At 35.2% G+C, this 19,175-nt stretch overlaps 1 protein-coding gene across 6 annotated transcripts in view; it reads right to left on the reverse strand.

Moving 5' to 3' along the window:
• PTPN4 (protein tyrosine phosphatase non-receptor type 4) overlaps positions 1-19,175 on the reverse strand; it is a 105,269-nt gene that overhangs the window by 29,156 nt on the left and 56,938 nt on the right. For 2 of the 6 annotated variants that reach the window (XM_087950290.1, XM_087950289.1), the window contains exons 7-13: positions 17,966-18,018; positions 12,385-12,505; positions 11,753-11,840; positions 9,773-9,861; positions 6,381-6,444; positions 5,400-5,572; positions 4,325-4,393 (exon numbers count right to left, since the gene is read on the reverse strand). In XM_087950290.1, the coding sequence (XP_087806416.1) occupies positions 4,325-4,393; positions 5,400-5,572; positions 6,381-6,444; positions 9,773-9,861; positions 11,753-11,840; positions 12,385-12,505; positions 17,966-18,018 (657 nt within the window). Of the gene's footprint in view, positions 1-930; positions 1,066-4,324; positions 4,394-5,399; positions 5,573-6,380; positions 6,445-9,772; positions 9,862-11,752; positions 11,841-12,384; positions 12,506-17,953; positions 18,019-19,175 lie in introns of all 6 variants that reach the window. The other 4 variants (XM_026665480.2, XM_026665479.2, XM_026665478.2 and 1 more) reach the window with 3 other exon arrangements.

Below are 19,175 nucleotides of genomic sequence, written 5' to 3' on the forward strand. Positions count from 1 at the left end.
CCTGATTTAAATCAAACATAGTTTGTCATCATATTTAAATCCTAGTTAGCTTAATCTATTGTTTATTTCAACACATCTCACTTTCCTGTTTCCAATTTTCTGCTCCTCACAGCAGGTTAGATGGGATAAACCTATGTAACCTAAAGTAAGCCCAGATTAGCCACATTGTGCTAAATTATGCTATAATTTTTAAGGAAAGCCACAATGTAATCAAGAAATGAAAAGGACAAACTATGGGTTATTCAAGACAAAAAACAGTCGTTTTAAACTGATTTCATCAAAATAAGTAATATGACTTGAATGATGCAAAATACAATCAAATGTTATGTCTAGAAGCACTCTCTTAAATACAGTGAAATCTAGATACAAGAGATATTATACAACTATAGAAAATTTGTTCAAAAATGGTTTAGATATAGTTAAAATTAGGTCTATTACACATAATATTAAAGGCAATATTATCCTCATCCTTAATGATGCTTTATATTTACTTCATGCCCAAATAAAATCTGTCAACTAGATGTGAAAAATATTCTTAAATTATTTATAAATAAATCAAGATTTTTTTTTTCCAACCATGATATACTGTAAAATCTCAAAGGGACAAAGATCAGGTATATCTGGTTTAATTATAATTCTGAATATTATTCTATTAAATTTAACATACTGTTTACATCTCACAGTAAAGGGTACTGAATAAAATTATTATCAGTGGGAAGTTTTCTTTTCACAGAATGAAAGTGGGAAATGCAAGCACTTTTTAAAAAATGTAATATATTGAGCTATTAGCTAAATCCTGCCTCAGTTACGTGTGTGCTTCACTGTGACATTATTTTAGCACACCAGGGAAGAATGTTACAACGATTTACTTTTATTAATCAAATGAGAAACAGGTAATCTGTTGCAAAGGGATTATTCAATTTTACTTACTGATTAGGGGTTCCAGGTGGAGAGCGGGATGGTAAACTTTGAGTTTCTAACCTGTCATCAGACAATGAATTTCTGCTGACAACCTCCCAGTCCATCCCACTTATCAATTTGCGAGCCAAAGGTTTACTTGGGGATCTAAAACAAATTTATACAAAATTATGTAGAATGATGTATCTGAAACTATTGGAAATTGAAATAAAACAATAAAACTAGCCTTCCTCTTTATAAGTACTGATATGCAGTGCATGTTATTTAACCATTTCTTCCAAAGATAGACAGATTCTCATGGGACTATTCACAAGAGGAGAAAAAAGCCAAATGCAATGAGAAGGATAACTAAAGACAGAACAAATTTATTGCTAAGGGCTGAGAACCATCTAGAGTGCCACATATGGGGTGGGTGGAGTGGGGGTGGGTGGAGGGGAGGAAAGCTGTTTGTGAAAAAAACAGCTTCTTTCTTTTCTTTCTTAACTCTAAATGAGTCTTTCATTGCAATTACTTGCATAATTTACAGCTACATTCAAACCAAACCACTTGCAAAGGAGAAGTCTAACCAACTTTATTATTAATAGCATGGACACAAAAATCCAGACTTTTAGAAGAATTCTATTTCAAAGTTACAAGCAGTGCTGAAATTTGTGGGTTTCAAATGCAGTGAACACATGCAACATAAAAAACAAAGACATGTGACACATTTGTGCATTAAAAAATTCCAACTCTGAATAAAATTTAAGAATTTTTACTGACTTAGTTGAACTATAGCTGAATATGACAATTTTTAAAAATCTAGCCATAATGTAGCTGTGAAAGATACAAGTGATTACACATTTTTCAACAACTCATAGAAATTGATTTAAATGTGTGATACACAGATTTATCTAACAATCATTATAACATCAAGTATATTTATTTACGCGAATGTTCATTCTTAGTATCCATATTTTACTAGCTCAAATGTTATTGTTTTCTAAAAAAATGTTGTTTCAAAAGTTTAAAAAAACAATAAAACTACCCTACTGCTATGAGTTAAACCATTCTAAACTGCTTTTAAGGACAACAGGGATAAGCACTGTTTTCTACAAAACTTGATCTGTTCATCCAAAATATAAAGAAAAAGAAAAATATAAGGCAGCCTGGATAAAAATGTTACTAACTTTTTACAAATTAAATGATCATGTATTTTCTTTCTTGGAATGATGCAACTCTTCAAAAAACTCACCTTAATGATCAAACAGAAAATTGCTTCTGTAACTTGATAAGCCAGGCAAAAACACTGAACTGTCAAACTACATTTAGAGCATTATTAAATGTTTGAAACTCACAGTCCCACCCACTCATGTCTGTTACCAAAACTTCCTGTTCTTTGTGGAAATTTCAAAGAAACATTTGCCACATTACAACAGTATGTCTCTACTACCACAGCTTTATATAGTTTCCTCTTCTAATACCAATGTCCTTAATGTCCATTTAATAACTAATCAAAGACAACGGCAACATGACTGACAAGACAACGATGATAATGCTCACTTTGTAAAGGTTAAGGTTTGGACGCAAAGAAAGGCTCCACTCTTCTTTAGTGTAATCAAGACAACATTACTGAACCCTTAATAATTTTTGGGATCTTCCATAAAATATATACAGTAATCTACTCTTCTGGCTTTTAGATCTTCTTTTCATAAAGTTTGTCTTTGGCATCTGCAACACATCTTTTCCTTTGGAAAATCCATTTAAAAATCCATTTCTTTCTTTGTATTCTAGCACAATAGCCTTTTCTGAATTTCTAGGGTAAGTATATAGGGTAATCCTTGACTTACAACCATTCATTTAGTGACTGTTTGAAATTACGACAATATTGAAAAAAGTGACTTCTAGCCAGTCCTTGTACTCATGACTGTTGCGGTCACATGATAAAACTTTGGGAGCTTTGCAACTAGCTTGTATGGTTGCAATATCTTGAGATCACAGGATTGTCATTTGCAATATTTCTAGATAGTTTCCAACAAAGTCAATAGGGTCAAAGTCAATTGCTTAATGACCACAGAGTTCATGCAATGACTACAGTGCTTTACTTAACAACAGCGGCAAAAAGTTGTAAAATTGAATGTGTCTCACTTAATGACCACCTTATTTAGCAACAGAAGTTCTGGTCCCAATTATGGCTCTTTCTAGGGATGATGATTACCAACTACCTTTTAGAAGCCTTGGGCTGGTTCTGGTTCTTTCTCTCTTCATCTGCTCTGCATGGTCTAGGAACACTCCTCTCTGACCCTGGGAATCCATTTGCCATTTGATTCTTCCTTCATGTTGAGAGAGTCAAAGCTTTTCACTCAGTTCCTTCGATCTGATTTTCTCCTTCTATCTCTCTGTTGCTTTCCCCCTTTTGCTCACTTTCTTCTATGGTAATCTTCATTAACTTGACTAGAATTTTATTTTTTATTGCCTTTCACCTGAAATTGCTTTTCTGTTTTTGCTACTGGTAACCATGGAGGGATATTTTACAAAATAGTTAATAGTGTACAACTGTTAGTGTCCAGAGACTGCAAGTTTGAGAAACTGAGGCCCATAATAAGCAACTCCATATCAGTCCATTCCATTTTTCTTGTGATTGAAGAGATGGGATAGTTGACCTTTTAAATTCAGATTTCAGTTATTGTTTCTATTGGTAGAAATTATTCAGAAATTATATTGCTAATTTTTGGCAATGAGTTATTTTTAAAGATTTTTTAAAAATACAGCCTTTATTTATTTTTATAAATAACTCAAGACAACGAACAGACTCAGTATACCTTCCCACTCCTATTTTCCCCACAGCAACAACCCTGTGAGGTTGGTTGAGCTGAAAGAGAGTGACTGGCTTAAGGTCACCCAACCTGCTTTTTATGCCTAAGGTGGGACTAGAACTCACTGTCGCCTGGTTTCCAGAGTGTTACCTGAACACTAAACCAATCGGATCTAGATAAACAATGAAAAAATGCTCCACAATATCACTTTTGAACTATATTTCTGGACAAGTTTATGGCCCAACGAGAATAGTACCAGGAGATGGAGATATTCTAGAGGGAGTTAACTGAGCAAACAGAGAAAATAAGTTCACTATGTGTAAAGAATAAATGGAATTCTGATTTTTTTCAGATCAGGAATTCCACTGGATCTTACTCAACAATGCTGAAAGCCAATGGAGTCTTGGCTGGCATCAGTTGGCATGTGTCAATGGGAAGTATGGCAACAAACCCAGTCCTGCTCCTTCTTTCATGGGTCTAAATTTTTATGTGTCAAGAGAACTTCTATCCAGGGTTATTATACCCAAACAATTTTAAGAGTATGGAGAAATCTAAATAAGAGGCTATATGAATATGTTTATCATACTGCATGCAAATCACTGTAAATTGCTTACCTGGCAAACACCCTGTCCTTGTTTGCCCTTTCTTTGCCATATTGTACAGACTGGACCTCTGTTCTCCCACTGAAAGGAAAGTGTAATATTGAGATTGTAAAGAAAAATGTAAGAAGTACTTTACTTGTCTAAAATAAGAAAATAAAAGAATTCCAAAATGAAGAGTAAAATTTATAATTGTATTGCCAGCAATAAACAAAGAGACCATCTTCCTGTAATCCTACAAATATTTTTAATGTATATTTCATATCTGTATTACTTTAACTGTATTGCATTTAGGGATACCCATCTGTCCTGAATTTATCTAAGTTTTTAAAAGTGTTGGAGAACATCGTCGTTACAAATATGACTTCCGCTCAGGTATTTCTAACTGGGAGATTCTGAGACCTGAACACTGCCTTAATTATATGCTATAATGATAATTATAGCAAGTCTTGGTACTACCTATTTCCCTCCTTGGTGTGACCACACAAAGTAATCAATAAATTTTCCACCTCATTTTAAACTGCAGCCAAACTGGGGGAGTCACCAATGTTTGTAGGCTAACATAGTTCAGACTAAACTAGTCCTTTGTCAGGAGTGTAATATCTATGTAGCAACCTCAGCTTTAAAAAAAAATTCATTAGACAGAAATATGCTTGGATGCAGTGTGGGTGACTAATCTGTGCATCCAGGACTGAATGCTCCTGGTCTCCTTTTTGTAACCCAGTAGTCATGTGTATGGTAAAACCTGCTGAAAGAGCAGTTTCCTTTTATATTATAGAAATATGAATACTGCAGGGTAAGCTAAAGTATACAAATCGGTTTAAAAAGCAAAAATAAAAATAAAGAAAACTTCTAAATCTTCCTCTTGCACCCAACCTCATCTATGCGTATAATATATGCTCCCAAAAATGTTGTGATATTTGGCAACTAAAAGATATTGCACTTCTTTGGGCTACCGAATTAAGAACATATGCTATTTCAACAGCATATTTTTTATTTTATTATATTTATATATTTTATGGTAAGTTTTCAACTATAACATTTATTTCATTTTTCTTATATCATCACATGAAATACAGATGCAACTTACCAGTACCGAAACTTTGACCCTAAAGTAAAATAATGTGCAAAAAAGTTCTTCTGAGGTGGCAGTGGTCTGTCCAACCGGAAAAAAGTATGATGTTCTACACAAGCTTTCCATAAATTCTTACATGCTCGGTAATTCACCATGTTGAATCCCAATAAAGTTTCTCTAGATTCATGCTAGAAAGAAAGGATTAATATTTGTTAGTCAGTTCCAAAGGACTCTTATTTAAGTACTACAATGTATGTAAGATGGACATATCACACAAATTACGTAAATAATATTGCTTCACAACCCCGTCCCCCAATACACATACCTTTTAATTGGTAAAGTTTGGTACAGGATTTGTTAGAGTGAACGAACATGAGGGTTTTGGGTTCATGAGCACCAAAAAAGGTAAATAAAATCCACATTTTTTCCATCCCTGTCAATCTGTATAATTTCTCTGCCATGGGTGATATATTAGCTGCCAGCAGTTAATGCTCAGAAGCAATTATCAGCTTCCTATCAGCCTAAGCCAGAGCTTCTGCTTTCCTAAGAGCTAGGAACCAGCTAGCAATAACAGAAACATTGTTAGATTAAAAGTGACAACATTAAATAGACAGGGACCAAAGGTGCTGGAAGATGAAAGGCCAATCTGTCCAGAGGAAAGCTTTGTGACTATAGTCACAGATTGATGATAGCAGATTGTAGCATTTTTTAAATCTTCCTCCCCACAAAAGGAGGTTATCAACAATTTCAGAGAGCTTCTTATCATCAGGCTGCTATAAATTAGACATGTTTGGCCTTTTTCAAACTTCCCCTGACTCTGCACAAAGAATAATTTCAGCCAGATTTACTATATTAAAAATAAACTTGCCTACCATTGACAATTACAAAATTAATATACTTTCATATTTTAATCAGGTATGAAGCTCTGCAAAGAATATTTTCAAAATAAAATGTAATCTAGTAGAAAATATATTAATTAGAAGTATCAATACTCACCAATTCTTTTCTAAGTTGAATGAAAAACTGCTTGCACTTAAAAGAAATTTTTATGATTTTCAACCTAAATGAAATAAAAATTACAATAAGCTAATAATTTCTTCAGATGTATTAATTGGACAAGGATGATAATTGAATTCAACATTCACAAAACAAATATACATCATTTCATTTACCTAAATCTTTTCCAACCTAAATTTTATTACTGTAGCACTATACCTCAAAGAAGACTATTAACTACCAGCAAAACTGCCTTTTCTTGTATTTATTTATTTATTCAATTTATATGGGCTGACCATCTCTTGATTATGTTTATCAAGTATAAATTATTTCTACATACAAAAGCTATGAATGCAGAAAATAGTTCAGATATGTATATTGAATTTAGATTTGTGCTGTTAGTACCTTCACTCATTCATTCACTGTCATATTGATTACATAAATTTTGTAAGAAGGAGAGTTTAGACATTATTCTCTGTAATTTGGTTTAATAGCCAAGATTGGCAGGCCTGCTCTGCCTCCCACAACTTTATCTGCCCCTCCTGTGGTTATTGAAAGAAAGTGAATTTTCTTGCATTGTACTAAGAATGTTATTGGTCATCAAAGAATGGAAAATGCTGGAGGGAAGATGGTATATTTGCTCTACTGTAGCTCATTAGTATCATTGGAAAATACCATACTGTTGCATGAAAAACAGGGGAACAAAAATCATTTAAACTCAACTTAATCATGAGCAAGGAAATATTTTTTTAAAGTTACATAATCTCGAATACGGTACTATAGGTCTTTATTGGCTCAATAACTGGAGTAGATAATGAAGTGAACAAATGGAGCAGATATGAGGATGGTATAGTTATCCTAGCCCTGCTTGAACTCTTAATACCATCAATCATGGTATCTTTCTAAACCAGCTGACAGAGTTGGGAATGGGAGGCACTGTTCATCAGTGGGTTTCCTTCCTCCAAGGTCAATTCTAATTGGTGTTGGAGGGGGGATGGTGAAGGGAGAAGTCCAGTTTTAGGCCCTTGGTCTGTTAAGTGCAGCAGGGCTCAACTCTCTCCCTGTTTCTATTTAACATTTATATGAAACTGCTGGGTGAGGTCATTTGTCAGCACAGAGTTAAGTATCATTATATCTCTGCCTTGGGCCACCCAAGTGATGCTATCAAGATGCCTTCCCAATGCCTGGAGGCTGTACTGGCTTGGATGGGAAAGAATTAGTTTCAGCTCAACCCTAATGATTCTAACTGGCTGTGGGTTTTAGGATCCCTCATATATGATGATCAGGCATCTTTAACTTTGATTGAGGCACTGAGGTAACATTCCCCCAGTCAGAGATAGTGTGCAGTCTGGGAGTTCTCCAGAAATCTTGGCTCCTGCTGAAAGAGAAAAAACAGATCTTGTGTGGCCATCTGCACCCTATCAGCCTTCCCAGGAAAACTGGACAGAAAATATAGCCAGATGAACCAGTTCTACCTTATTGTAAGATTACATTAATAGAATCTTGCAAGTCTGAAAGTAAAAATCTGTTCTTTCCTTTACAGCATGAGAAGCTAGGGAGAGTGACTTCTGAGCCTCTTTCTAAGCCCATTATGCAACTACTGACTATACCCTCTATCTGTTTCTGGGCAGCTTTTCTTCCTCTTGTCTCTCAAGGTTTTTCCTCATATATCATTACTGGTCCTTTTCTAGATCAAAGGACACTGCTCACAACCACTCATACCTTAGTTATTGCAATGTGCTTTGCATGAGTTTATTCTTAAAGAACATTTTGAAACTGCAATTGGACAGGAAGGCATTGAATGATTAAAGAGTTGATTAAAAATGTGTCCAACATGTTTTATCCCCTCAAAATTTAACTTATAAACTCTGCAGCATATAGTATAAAAATATACTATATATTACCATTCTGAGGCATTTTTTTTTACAATTCTTAGTATACAAAAAGATGACCAACTTAGATCTTATGTATACTTGAAAATATGTGGACAAAGGGTTTAAAATTTACATTAAATTATAATCTAAAAGAACATTTTATATGATGATGTATTGCTGGTATTTAACACCAGATAAGCTATATAACCCCCCCCCCCCCCCCCCCCCCCCCCCCCCCCCCCCCCCCCCCCCCCCCCCCCCCCCCCCCCCGCCCCCCCCCCCCCCCCCCCCCCCCCCCCCCCCCCCCCCCCCCCCCCCCCCCCCCCCCCCCCCCCCCCCCCCCCCCCCCCCCCCCCCCCCCCCCCCCCCCCCCCCCCCCCCCCCCCCCCCCCCCCCCCCCCCCCCCCCCCCCCCCCCAGATGTATAAAGGTATGTCAAGTTAATGTTGGAAGTGTAAAAGTAAAAAGGGACTTTTTTATAATCTATGGTGGACATGTAATAAAGTAAAAAAAGGAGTATGATTCATATTTTAATACAGAAAATTTTGAAAATGAAGATAAAGAAACCAGAAATTTTCCTTTTGGGCCTAAATGGAAAAAGACCTGGAGAAAAAAAATGGAACTTTATTACTATATATGTTGATAGCAGCAAGACTATTGTATGAAATGAAAGGACACTTCGATTCCTACCATGGACAAATGGTTGCAGAAGCTGATGGTTGGCTGAAATGGCAAAAATGACTATTTTGATTAAAGAAAAGAATATAAATACTATTGTTTCCACATGGAGACCCTTCTGAACTTTGTGCTTGAAGTGGAAAAGAATGAAACTTTGATTTTGGGTTTTACCGATTAGACTGACAGATCCTTATAGAAATGGCTGGTTTATATTATCATGAAAAAACAAAAAGTTGTGATTTAATGTTAACACCCTATTTTACAGCAACAGAGAGAGTTGGAAGTCAATGCTTCTTTCTTTCTTTTTTCTAATCCGTCCTCATTTTTTTTTCTAATCTTCCTCCCTTCTCTCAATTATTTTCCTATTCTCTTTCATATTTTGTATCTTATTTTATCTTATAACTCAATAAAAATGTTAATGAGAAGATCTTATGTATACTTAAAAATGAAAGCTATCTCTCAAAGGTCCCAGGCCTGACCTGAGAAAGGACCACAGCAACATAACCAATATATGGTCCTTGTTTAACAACTAATTATCCAGTGACTGTTTAAATGCCAACTACACTAATCAGTCTTAGTTATGATCAGTCCTCACAGTTACAACCACTGCAATACCCCTGCAGTCATGTTATTGCAACCTGTAACTTTTCCTGCTGGCTTCTGACAAATGAAGTCAAGAGGGAAACTGTCAGGATGTTGCAAGTTGAGGTCACATGAAGTCTTTGCTTAACTTACTTATGACCATGTCCCTTAATGATCGAGTTTCCAGTCCTATTTAGTGTCATTCAGTGAGGAATAGCTGTACATAGGAAATAATAATGCTTTTAAAACATATCCTTACCATGTAAAGGTGTTAATTCGTACCCTGTTCTTATAAATGAATATGCCTCCTGACATTACTCCAATCATAATTTCATTATTACTTTGATCCTATAAAAAGAACAGGAAAATTATGAATACTTATTAATTTCTTGTGTGAGATATTACAACTTTTATTCATTTGTAAAGAAGCAATAAGTCTTCCTTGATAAGTTTCTAATGTCATTAAGGAAAACATTTTTTCCACTTAATATCACATTCTGGCTTTTCTGCTTTCCCCATACTCTCACTATCAGTCAATGTCCTAAGGTTCTCCTGTATTTTTCCCCAATAAAGAACTATTCTATATATATTTAAACACAATTGATCTTAAGGAACTAGCTCACGGAAGAAAATTAGAATCATCACAAACTTTGAAATAATATAGTAACCTGCTATGTTATGAAAATACCTGTGTAAGAGGCCCTAGCGTTGCCAATGACATGCTGCTGGGCTGGGGTCGCTGAGAGTGGCTCGGGGTGGCTGTGGCTTTGCACTCTACTGCAGCACCCTCACAACTCACAGGCCTTGCAGGGCCTCCACCCTCAAAAACACTCTGGATTTGGGACTCTCTCCATTTAATGACCATGAGTTTGTTCAATGACTGCAATTGGGAATGCTGGGATTGCATCATTGAGCAAGGAAGTCAGGTGATATCTTGTTTAACAACCATTTCACTCAGTGACCAAGATTCTGTTCCCAATTGTGGCCATAAGTCGAGAACTACTGGTAATATTATAACTGAATATTCTGATTAAGCATGGCCATTTTAAAATATCCTGATACAGATATCATCACAACATTATGCTATGTATAATAGGGAATGGTTGCTAGCTTTCTTCCAAAACTTGTTCTTTTTCTGGGCTTAAGAAAAAAATCAGTATTTAATTGATTAACCAGCAAATATATTAAATTAATTCTTATAAGTAAGTTTATTACATGGTGCAATCATCCATTTCTGATTAAAAATCACGTGAAACACTGAACAAACATACTTGATTCTATCACGAACTCTGAACTATAAGATCACATGCATTTCCTGATTTTCTAAGCTCTTTATTACTATAGGTAAGAACTGCCTCTATGAAAGAGGGCAAAGTTTATGATACCATGATCTTAAAGGCAGCCATTTATTGTTTGTGATAAGACTTCAGAAGCTGATACTCACTTCTTATATTACATGACATTGTATTTATACACTTAAATGGAATTGGGGGGAGAGGTGGCAATGGGAAAGGGGAGGAGAACAAATAGTGTCTTGGTGAAAAATTGTTAACTGCTATAGTTGAGATTGTGAAGTGGGGGGTTACTTTGCATAAGCATCTATTCAAACAAAGGCTCAGCATATGCCTGATTTCGTCTCTTTTATTGGGCTAAAATGTATGTGTTAGCAATGGATTGTATGCTTAGCTGAGCACTACTATTAAGAAAATTAATATGATTCTTCCATCTTCTCATCAAGTGCAGAGAAGAGGAACAGAGAAAACAACTCAAAACTCAGCACTCAATAGCTACTTCTAGCTACTTACTTGCTACTACAAACTTTCCTTTTTTAATTTTAATGAGTTATGAATTTAAATTGTTATAAGGTGCCTTACTGAAAATTAAAAATTGTAATCAATACAATTTTTAAGCACACCACGTGAAAACAACATCTTTGATTGCAATTTAGAAGCATATTACATATTTACTCATATGTAAAGGTGGACAAAATTGCAGCCTTTTAAAATACTAACTACTTTACGAGCCAGGTTTGTGGTTAAGAATTTTTATTAAAAGCTTTTAAGTGCACGGGTTATGTAAAACAAAACATAGGTGGATTAAATTTTGAATATATGACTTTATACGCTTTAATTCATGCTCATTTACCCTGAATACTGAAAGGTATTTAAAATTGATAATTCGTACAAAACAAGTTTACAGATGATATCCATTAAAACAGTAGCAATTAATTCAAACCTACCCTTGCATAGTGCCGTTCAACTCCATAGAGTTCTAAGGTTCGGGCAGTACTGAGATAACTGAACTCTGCTTCAGCTGGAGACAAACCTCTATATGGAGGCAAAAATAAGCAAGCTTTAAATTCTTTTACAATGCTTGTAAAATCCAAGCCCTTGCCTAAAAACAAAAATTTCTGCATGAAATATGGAATTGCACAAAGGGAAAACAAGGTTAATATTACTTACATATACTTTTTATTTAATAAATTATTTTTTGATTAAGTAGTTTCATACTGGAAGCTCTGTAGATGCCAGAAGAATGCACTTTCAGTATTATACAGACACTGTTGATTGCAAAAGTATATTTTTGCATACCTTATTTAATAGACACCATTAGCAGGAACTCAACATAGCTATAGTATTAACAAAGGACAAGGGTGTGCTCTTTCACAAGATCTCTTTTTTATGGGTCTGCAATTATATGTTTGCTTTAAATGCTTTAGTTCTTCATAAGAAGTGAATAGCACACCATGGAAAAAGCTAGCTTATAATTCAGACAGCTACTGTTGATCTGCACACACCTAATAATTTTGAGGGCATAGAATCAGTTGTGTCATTTTTTTTAATTATAACTTTATATTTTTGTCATGCTTACATATGTTGCTGATGTAGTTTGGATATTTCTTTTTCAAAGTCTTGAGGCTGGCCAGGGATGAAAGAGTAATCTGAGAGGTAGCCTGGGAAGTTATCCGTAAGGTTGTAGTCTCCCAGTTCAGCTGAAAGTTAAAATAAGCTATTTATATAACAGCAACCCTGTTTCAACAACTTGCAGAACCAACAGAAGATATGGAAATAAAAACAGTTTATCTCTTTAGATCTTTCCACAAATGAATCAACTTGAATGTAATCCTATAAAGACAAATATATATGAATCATCTCTTGAATATTAGTGCCAGAAAGACCAACCATCTGGTGCAAGTTTGCTTGAAAACAAGTCCTATGAATTCCATATGAATAACCCTCAAAATATTTTTCATTGAATCACAGATATAATTCGATTGAATTATTTGATATACTAGTACCAATATAATATTAAATATCGGATGATAGTACAGGTAGTTCTTGACTTAAAACAATTCGTTTAGTGACTGAAGTTACAACAGCACTGAAAAGGTGACTTATGACCGTTTTTTACACTTGCAACATCCCCATGGCCATGTGATCAAAGTTCAGATGCTTGATTCACATTTATGACACTCATAGTGTCTCATGTGAGGTCACATGATCACCTTTTCCCACCTTCTGACAAGCAAAAACAAGCAGATTCACTTAACGACCTTGTTACCATCTTAAGAACTGAAGTGATTCACTTAACAACTGTGGCAAGGAAGGTTGTAAAATGGGACAAAATCCACTTAACACCTATCTTGCTTAGCAAATGAAATTTTGGGCTGAATTATGGTCGTAAATCAAGAACTATCTGTATTTCTATAAGGAACATTGAACAGTATTAAATATTTTGGGGGAAATGTTTATTTATTTATTTATGTGCATTGTCTACCACAGTAGTATAGACAAAATTGCATAGGCAGGTGCTCCTGGAACCTTTTCTTTGAACAACACCCAATTTCAAAGAGATAAGGTATAGTTCAATTTATAAAGCTACGTGCCTCCCTGGGAGTGGCAGTTACTGCAAATAAAACTTCAAAGAAATGCTGAGCTGCATACAATGTTCCTAGACTTATTTTTAAATAACTCCTTTCAGACTGTTATAAAAAATAATGTATGTTTCTGTTGTACTAGTGCAATGATGGTAAACCTTTTCGGCTTGGCATGTCAAAAATTCAAAATAAATGCTCATCTTGTCTATGCTAACATATAAACACTCCCTCCGCAAACAAATGAGAAACAATTCTCTATATTCCACCCTCCATCTAGGCCACCCTGAACAGTATTCTCGATGTGTTAGAGCTGAGCTGGACCTTAAATAAAGGCCCAGACTTTGATGTCAGTCCTAAAGTCACTGCTGCCACTCAAAAAGGCTGCTTCATACCATTCCTCCAGACGCAACTGAGGATCTGCCACTTACCTTCAAGCAATGTTCTCTTTCTGTTTGCAGACTCCTGTGGCCTACCCAGGGCTGCTCTGAGTTGCACAAGGCCTTTCCTCTTGAAGCAGCTTCAGAGAAAGCTCTTCCACAGCTTCTGCAGCCTCCAAAAACTGTGTGAAAGCACACCCTGTTCTAGTGCAAATTCCAGAGGCTATGCGAGAACACATGCCATTCTCTGCTGCCACCAAAACTCACACAAGTATGGGGCATACTTTACAGATTAATTGTTGTCAGGTGTTGAAAGCTGGCGTGTCACCTAAAATGTCATGTTGTATCACCTTTAGCATACATGTCAGTTCACCATCACTGAACTAGTGCAAACTTTTTTTTCCAGAAAACCCTGTGCTCGCTAGAAATATATTGGTCCAATAACATTCTAATATTCCAGATTTTTAAACTGTGTTTTCTTCTATGTTGAAAGTTTTTATATAAGTCTAAATAAGTGAATATAGACAGTTAGATAAGATTAGACTCATACCACAAACCTCAAAATAATCATATGTGCCACTATCTAAAGTTGAAGTATGCATTGTTCACCTTTAAACTTTTTTTAATATTAAACAGAACATGGTATCCAAAAGCCCTATGACAGAAATAAGAAACTTGTGACATATATCAGTGACTGTCAATGGATCTGTACTACATTTGTGTGTGGCAAAAGTATGTGAACCTTTGCTTTTTGTAAATGGAGTGTCCTCCTTGGGCAGCAATAACTGCAACTAAATGTTATCTAATAACTCTTGATCAGTCCTGCACATTGGCTTGGAGGAATTTTAGCCCATTTTTCCTTATAGAACAGCTTCAACTCAGGGATGCTGGAAAGCTTCCACACAGGAACTATCCTCCTTCCACAACTTTTCTATAGGATCAAGATCAGGGCCTTGCCTTGGCCGTTCCAAAACATTAACTTAATTTTAATTAATCATCCTTGGCCCTACTACTTTGTATTTTAGGTCATTGTATTGCTGCATGACCTACTTTCTCTTGAGCTTCAGTTCATGGGCGTCCAGTTCATAGGTCCATCAATGATGGCATCCTAGTCCACAGGAAACAAGCAAGTCCAAGCCAAATTTCACAGAGGGGATAAGGTTCTTATACTAAAATCTAGTATTTGCCTTTTCACTCAAGCAAGAGAGTTCTATTTTGGTCTTATCGATCCATTGAACATTTTTCCAATAGCCTTACGGTATTTCACAAACTGTAAACAGGCAGCAACGTTATTTTTGGAGAGTAGTGATTTTCTCCTTGCAATATTGTCATGCACACCATTACTGTTCAATGTTCCTTTAATGGTGGTCTTATGAACACTATCATTTGCCAATGCAAGGCAGGTCTTTAGCTTCTTAAGATATTGCCCTAGGGGTTTTTGAGACCTCCCAGAGTATTACATGCCTTTCTCTTGGTGTGATCTTGACAAGTTGACCACTCCTGGGGAAGGTAACAAAGGTGTTGAATTGCTACTATTTGTGATAGTGGATTGGTGGAGTCCAAATCTTTGGAAGTAGTTTTATAATATTTTCTAGCCAGCTGAACATCAACAACTGGTTTTCAGAAGTCCACAGAAATCTTTTTTGTTCGAGCTATGATATACTTTTCACATACTTGTGAAGATGAGACTTTAATAGTGAATATCCAGAATTGTATTCTTTAAAGAATGCAGGACTTTCCACATTCATATCTGATAATCATTACAATGACTGATATATATATGACTCTAATTTCCCCTTCAAATTAACTGATAATTCTAAAAATTATCACCTAACTTTTGCCACACACAAATAGTAGCTTTGGATCATTTTCCTCAAAGAATAAATGAGCAAGTATAATATTTATAGTTCATTTATTTAACTGGATTCTCTTTATCTAATTTTAAGACTTGCACAAACAGATCATGTTTCAGGCCACTTTTATGCAGAAATATTAAGGGCTCAAAAGAGTTTACAAACTTTAAAGCAACACTTTACGTACACATTATTTCCCAGATGAAGTACATAGAAATCAGATTGACTATATTATTGGCAGAAGGAGGTAGAAGAGCTCAATTATTAACAACAAAGACATGGGCAGGACCAACTGTAGAGCAGATTAGATATTGCTCATACGCAATTACCCAATTAAGGTAAAGTGGAAGAAAAAAGCCAAGCAGTTTCCATAATATGACTTTGAGCCCATACCCACCATTTTTAAGGAGAATACTAGGAATCACTTTGAAGCTTTGAACCTCATTGATAAGGGTTCAGAGGCACTAAGGAATAAACTTAAAGAATTTGTTAAGAATGAATGTGTAAACAGATTGCCAAAGATCAAGAAACAGAATAAGCAAATTGTATGTCAGACCAAAGAGTGAAAATTGCAGAAAGAAAAGAGATAAAGCATCACTGTCCCCCGTCCCCCCAAATAATCATCGGAACAAACAATGAAGAATTTCAAATAGCTATTAGAAGAGACAAAACTGTAAATGAAAATGGAAACGGACATGCAAAAATGCGTAAGTCTTCCAAAAAATCCCCAAAATGAGAAATAAGTTCCAACTTCAAAACGGTACACTAAAGGATGCCAATAGACAGTTCTTTAACAAGAAGAACAATGTTTAGCCGATGATGGCAAAGAATCAGGAGACTTCGTAGGACCTTTTCTAACTAAAATTTTTAGTACAAGTTACAAGCTTTTATGAGCTACAGCTCAATTCACCAGAGGAACAGATAGTAATTGTTCCAAAGAAGATCAAAAAAGATGGAAAGAATACACTGCAACTATGCACAATAGAAATTTCAACATCGCAGATGCCATAGAAAATACTCCTACTTACAAGAACATCTAGTACTAGAAGATGAAGTTAGATCAGCACTCTAGCCAGAACCAGTCAGAAGGTTACATTGATAGAATATCTACAAAAATACATGAAACAACAGAAGAAAACTAAATAATGGTTCTAACCTGTGATCGCAAATCTGGAAAAACCCAGTATCTAACAAACTGGAAGATATCAATCTATATACCAATAGCAAAGAAAAGGATTTAGCAGAGCCTGCAAACCACAGTATACTATCCTTAGTTTCACATGCTAACAAAATAATGCTTAGGATCATCCAATGCAGATTAGAGTCCTGGTATATTCCAGGAAAAGGAATAGGCCAGATGTTCAAGCTGGATTTAGAAAAGGCTAAGGAACATGAGAAATTATTTTTGATGCACGCAGGACATTTGAGAAAGCCAAAGAATACCAAAATAAATCCGTGTGCACTTAATTGATTTTTAAAAAGTCCTTTAGTTGTATTCGTCATGTCATGCTGTAGAAAAAAATTAGAAAATTGAGAATTCCAGACCACCTCCTGGAGGAAACATAAATAACCTGTCATGCTAAAAAAGAAAGGACTAAGATTAAATGTAAATATAAATTAATGCAAACTGTAATTTTCTCTGTGGCAGTCTATGTAATTGAAAATTTTACTTTGAAGAAGCAGAAAAGCAGAAAAGGACTAATGCTTTTGAACTATGATATTGAAAAAGACTCTTGAGAATATTGCGGATAGTCAAGAAAATGAACAAATGGATCACCAAGAAATCAACCAGAATACATTCAAGGCACAATGTTACTAATAATATTATGACAGCAACCATATTCTTACCTTTTGGGGAATAAATCAAACAGAGATTTTTTTAAAAATTGTAAGATTGCAATACAAGCCATTTCAAGAAATACACTTAATAAAATGAAATATATATTTTTAATATAAAATCTGTGTTAGATAAACGTTGAAAACTAGCATAATTAGGGAACCTAAATATAACATTTAAAAAAATCTTAAAGCATATTTAAACTATAGAACCTGCTACTATTAAAATATAGTGATGGCCCCCCCATTTAGCTAGTTTCAAAAGCCAAATGGACAAATGAAGGGTTGTACTAGTATGCTTACTAGTCTGGTACTGATTAGCACTTTGAGTACAGGCAGCATGTCTAAAATGTTACCTGCTAGGGAGCAATATTGGAGAAGAGTTATCATTTTTCTATTACATAGATCTGTAAGTATCATGAATTTGTAGGAAAGGGGCACAGTGTAACATAGAAATGTCAGAGAAGACCAGTATGTTCTCAATTTTAAACACTTACATATGTACTTACACTGAACAGCATAGGAAGCCAAGAGTACAGCAGTATTATAAGGACAGGGCAATCTGTAAAAAGTAAAAAATAAAACCTAAAAATCTCAACCATGAACTACAATATTTAAATCCAAACTATTTTATCAATTTATTTAAATTAGGTGAACCTGCTGAACTGTGTGGATATATTTCCTTACAAAAACTTTGTACATGAACTGAATCATGATATACTTTCCTATTTTAAAAAATAAAAATATGCCTATCAATTGATATTTAAATGATTAAAAGTATACATTTAACTATTTTGGATATGAATAAACTGGTATGTGCAGGTACTCCTCACTTAATAACCACAATTGGGACTGGCAGCCCTATTGTTAAGCCGTGCAAGCACTCAATGAAATATCACATGACCACATAGAATTTACAAAATCAGTTCCAGTGTGGTTGTTAAGTGAATCACCTGTGGTCATTAAGCAAGTCATCATGGATTTTACTGCTGGTTTCTCCGTTGACTTTGCTTGTGGTGAAGCTCACAAATGGCAATTATGTAACTGTGGTAAACTGTGATGGTTGTAAATCAGGCTACGTTGATGCACTGATTGCAAAGTGCCCGAATGGTAATCATGTGGGGACACTGCAATGTGACATAAGTTCAAGGACCAGCCATAAAGTTACTTTTTCAGTGCTGTTGTAACTTTAAATGGGCACTAAACAGGGTAGTCATTAATGGAGGACTATCAGTATAGACATATCAAAATGCTAAGGCAGGATTCTAAATAATACTGGTTTGCTGTGTTTAAGCTGAATACTGATGCAGCCTTTCATTGATTCTGTGTTTCTCTTATTACAACCATAAACAAAGGAAATTTGCTTATTAATATCAATAGCCTGACACCCAGAAAAGCTAGGATTTATAAATTAAGAACCATGGTTTTTATATCCTAGCCTGATAAAGACTGGCAAGATCTCCAAGTCTATTAACATATGAAATCAGAGTTTGTCTTTTGTAGTTGGCAACTCAGGGAGAGGCAAATATAAATGAGCAGTTTCTCAGAATGCTAACATGTCATTCAAAACAAACATGGTCACTATCTGTTTTAATAGAACATACTGTCTACCTGGAAGGAATAGAAATTCTACATCCTCTTGAGAATTGGAAGTGCAAGAATATTAACAGACAGGTAAGAAAATTTTAGCATTTAAACAATATTTAGTATAATTCTGAA

This window comes from Notechis scutatus, chromosome 1 (genome assembly GCF_049901735.1).
Source record: "Notechis scutatus isolate UNSWTSFEM ecotype Mainland chromosome 1, rNotScu1.2, whole genome shotgun sequence".
NCBI classification, from domain to species: Eukaryota; Metazoa; Chordata; class Lepidosauria; order Squamata; family Elapidae; genus Notechis; species Notechis scutatus.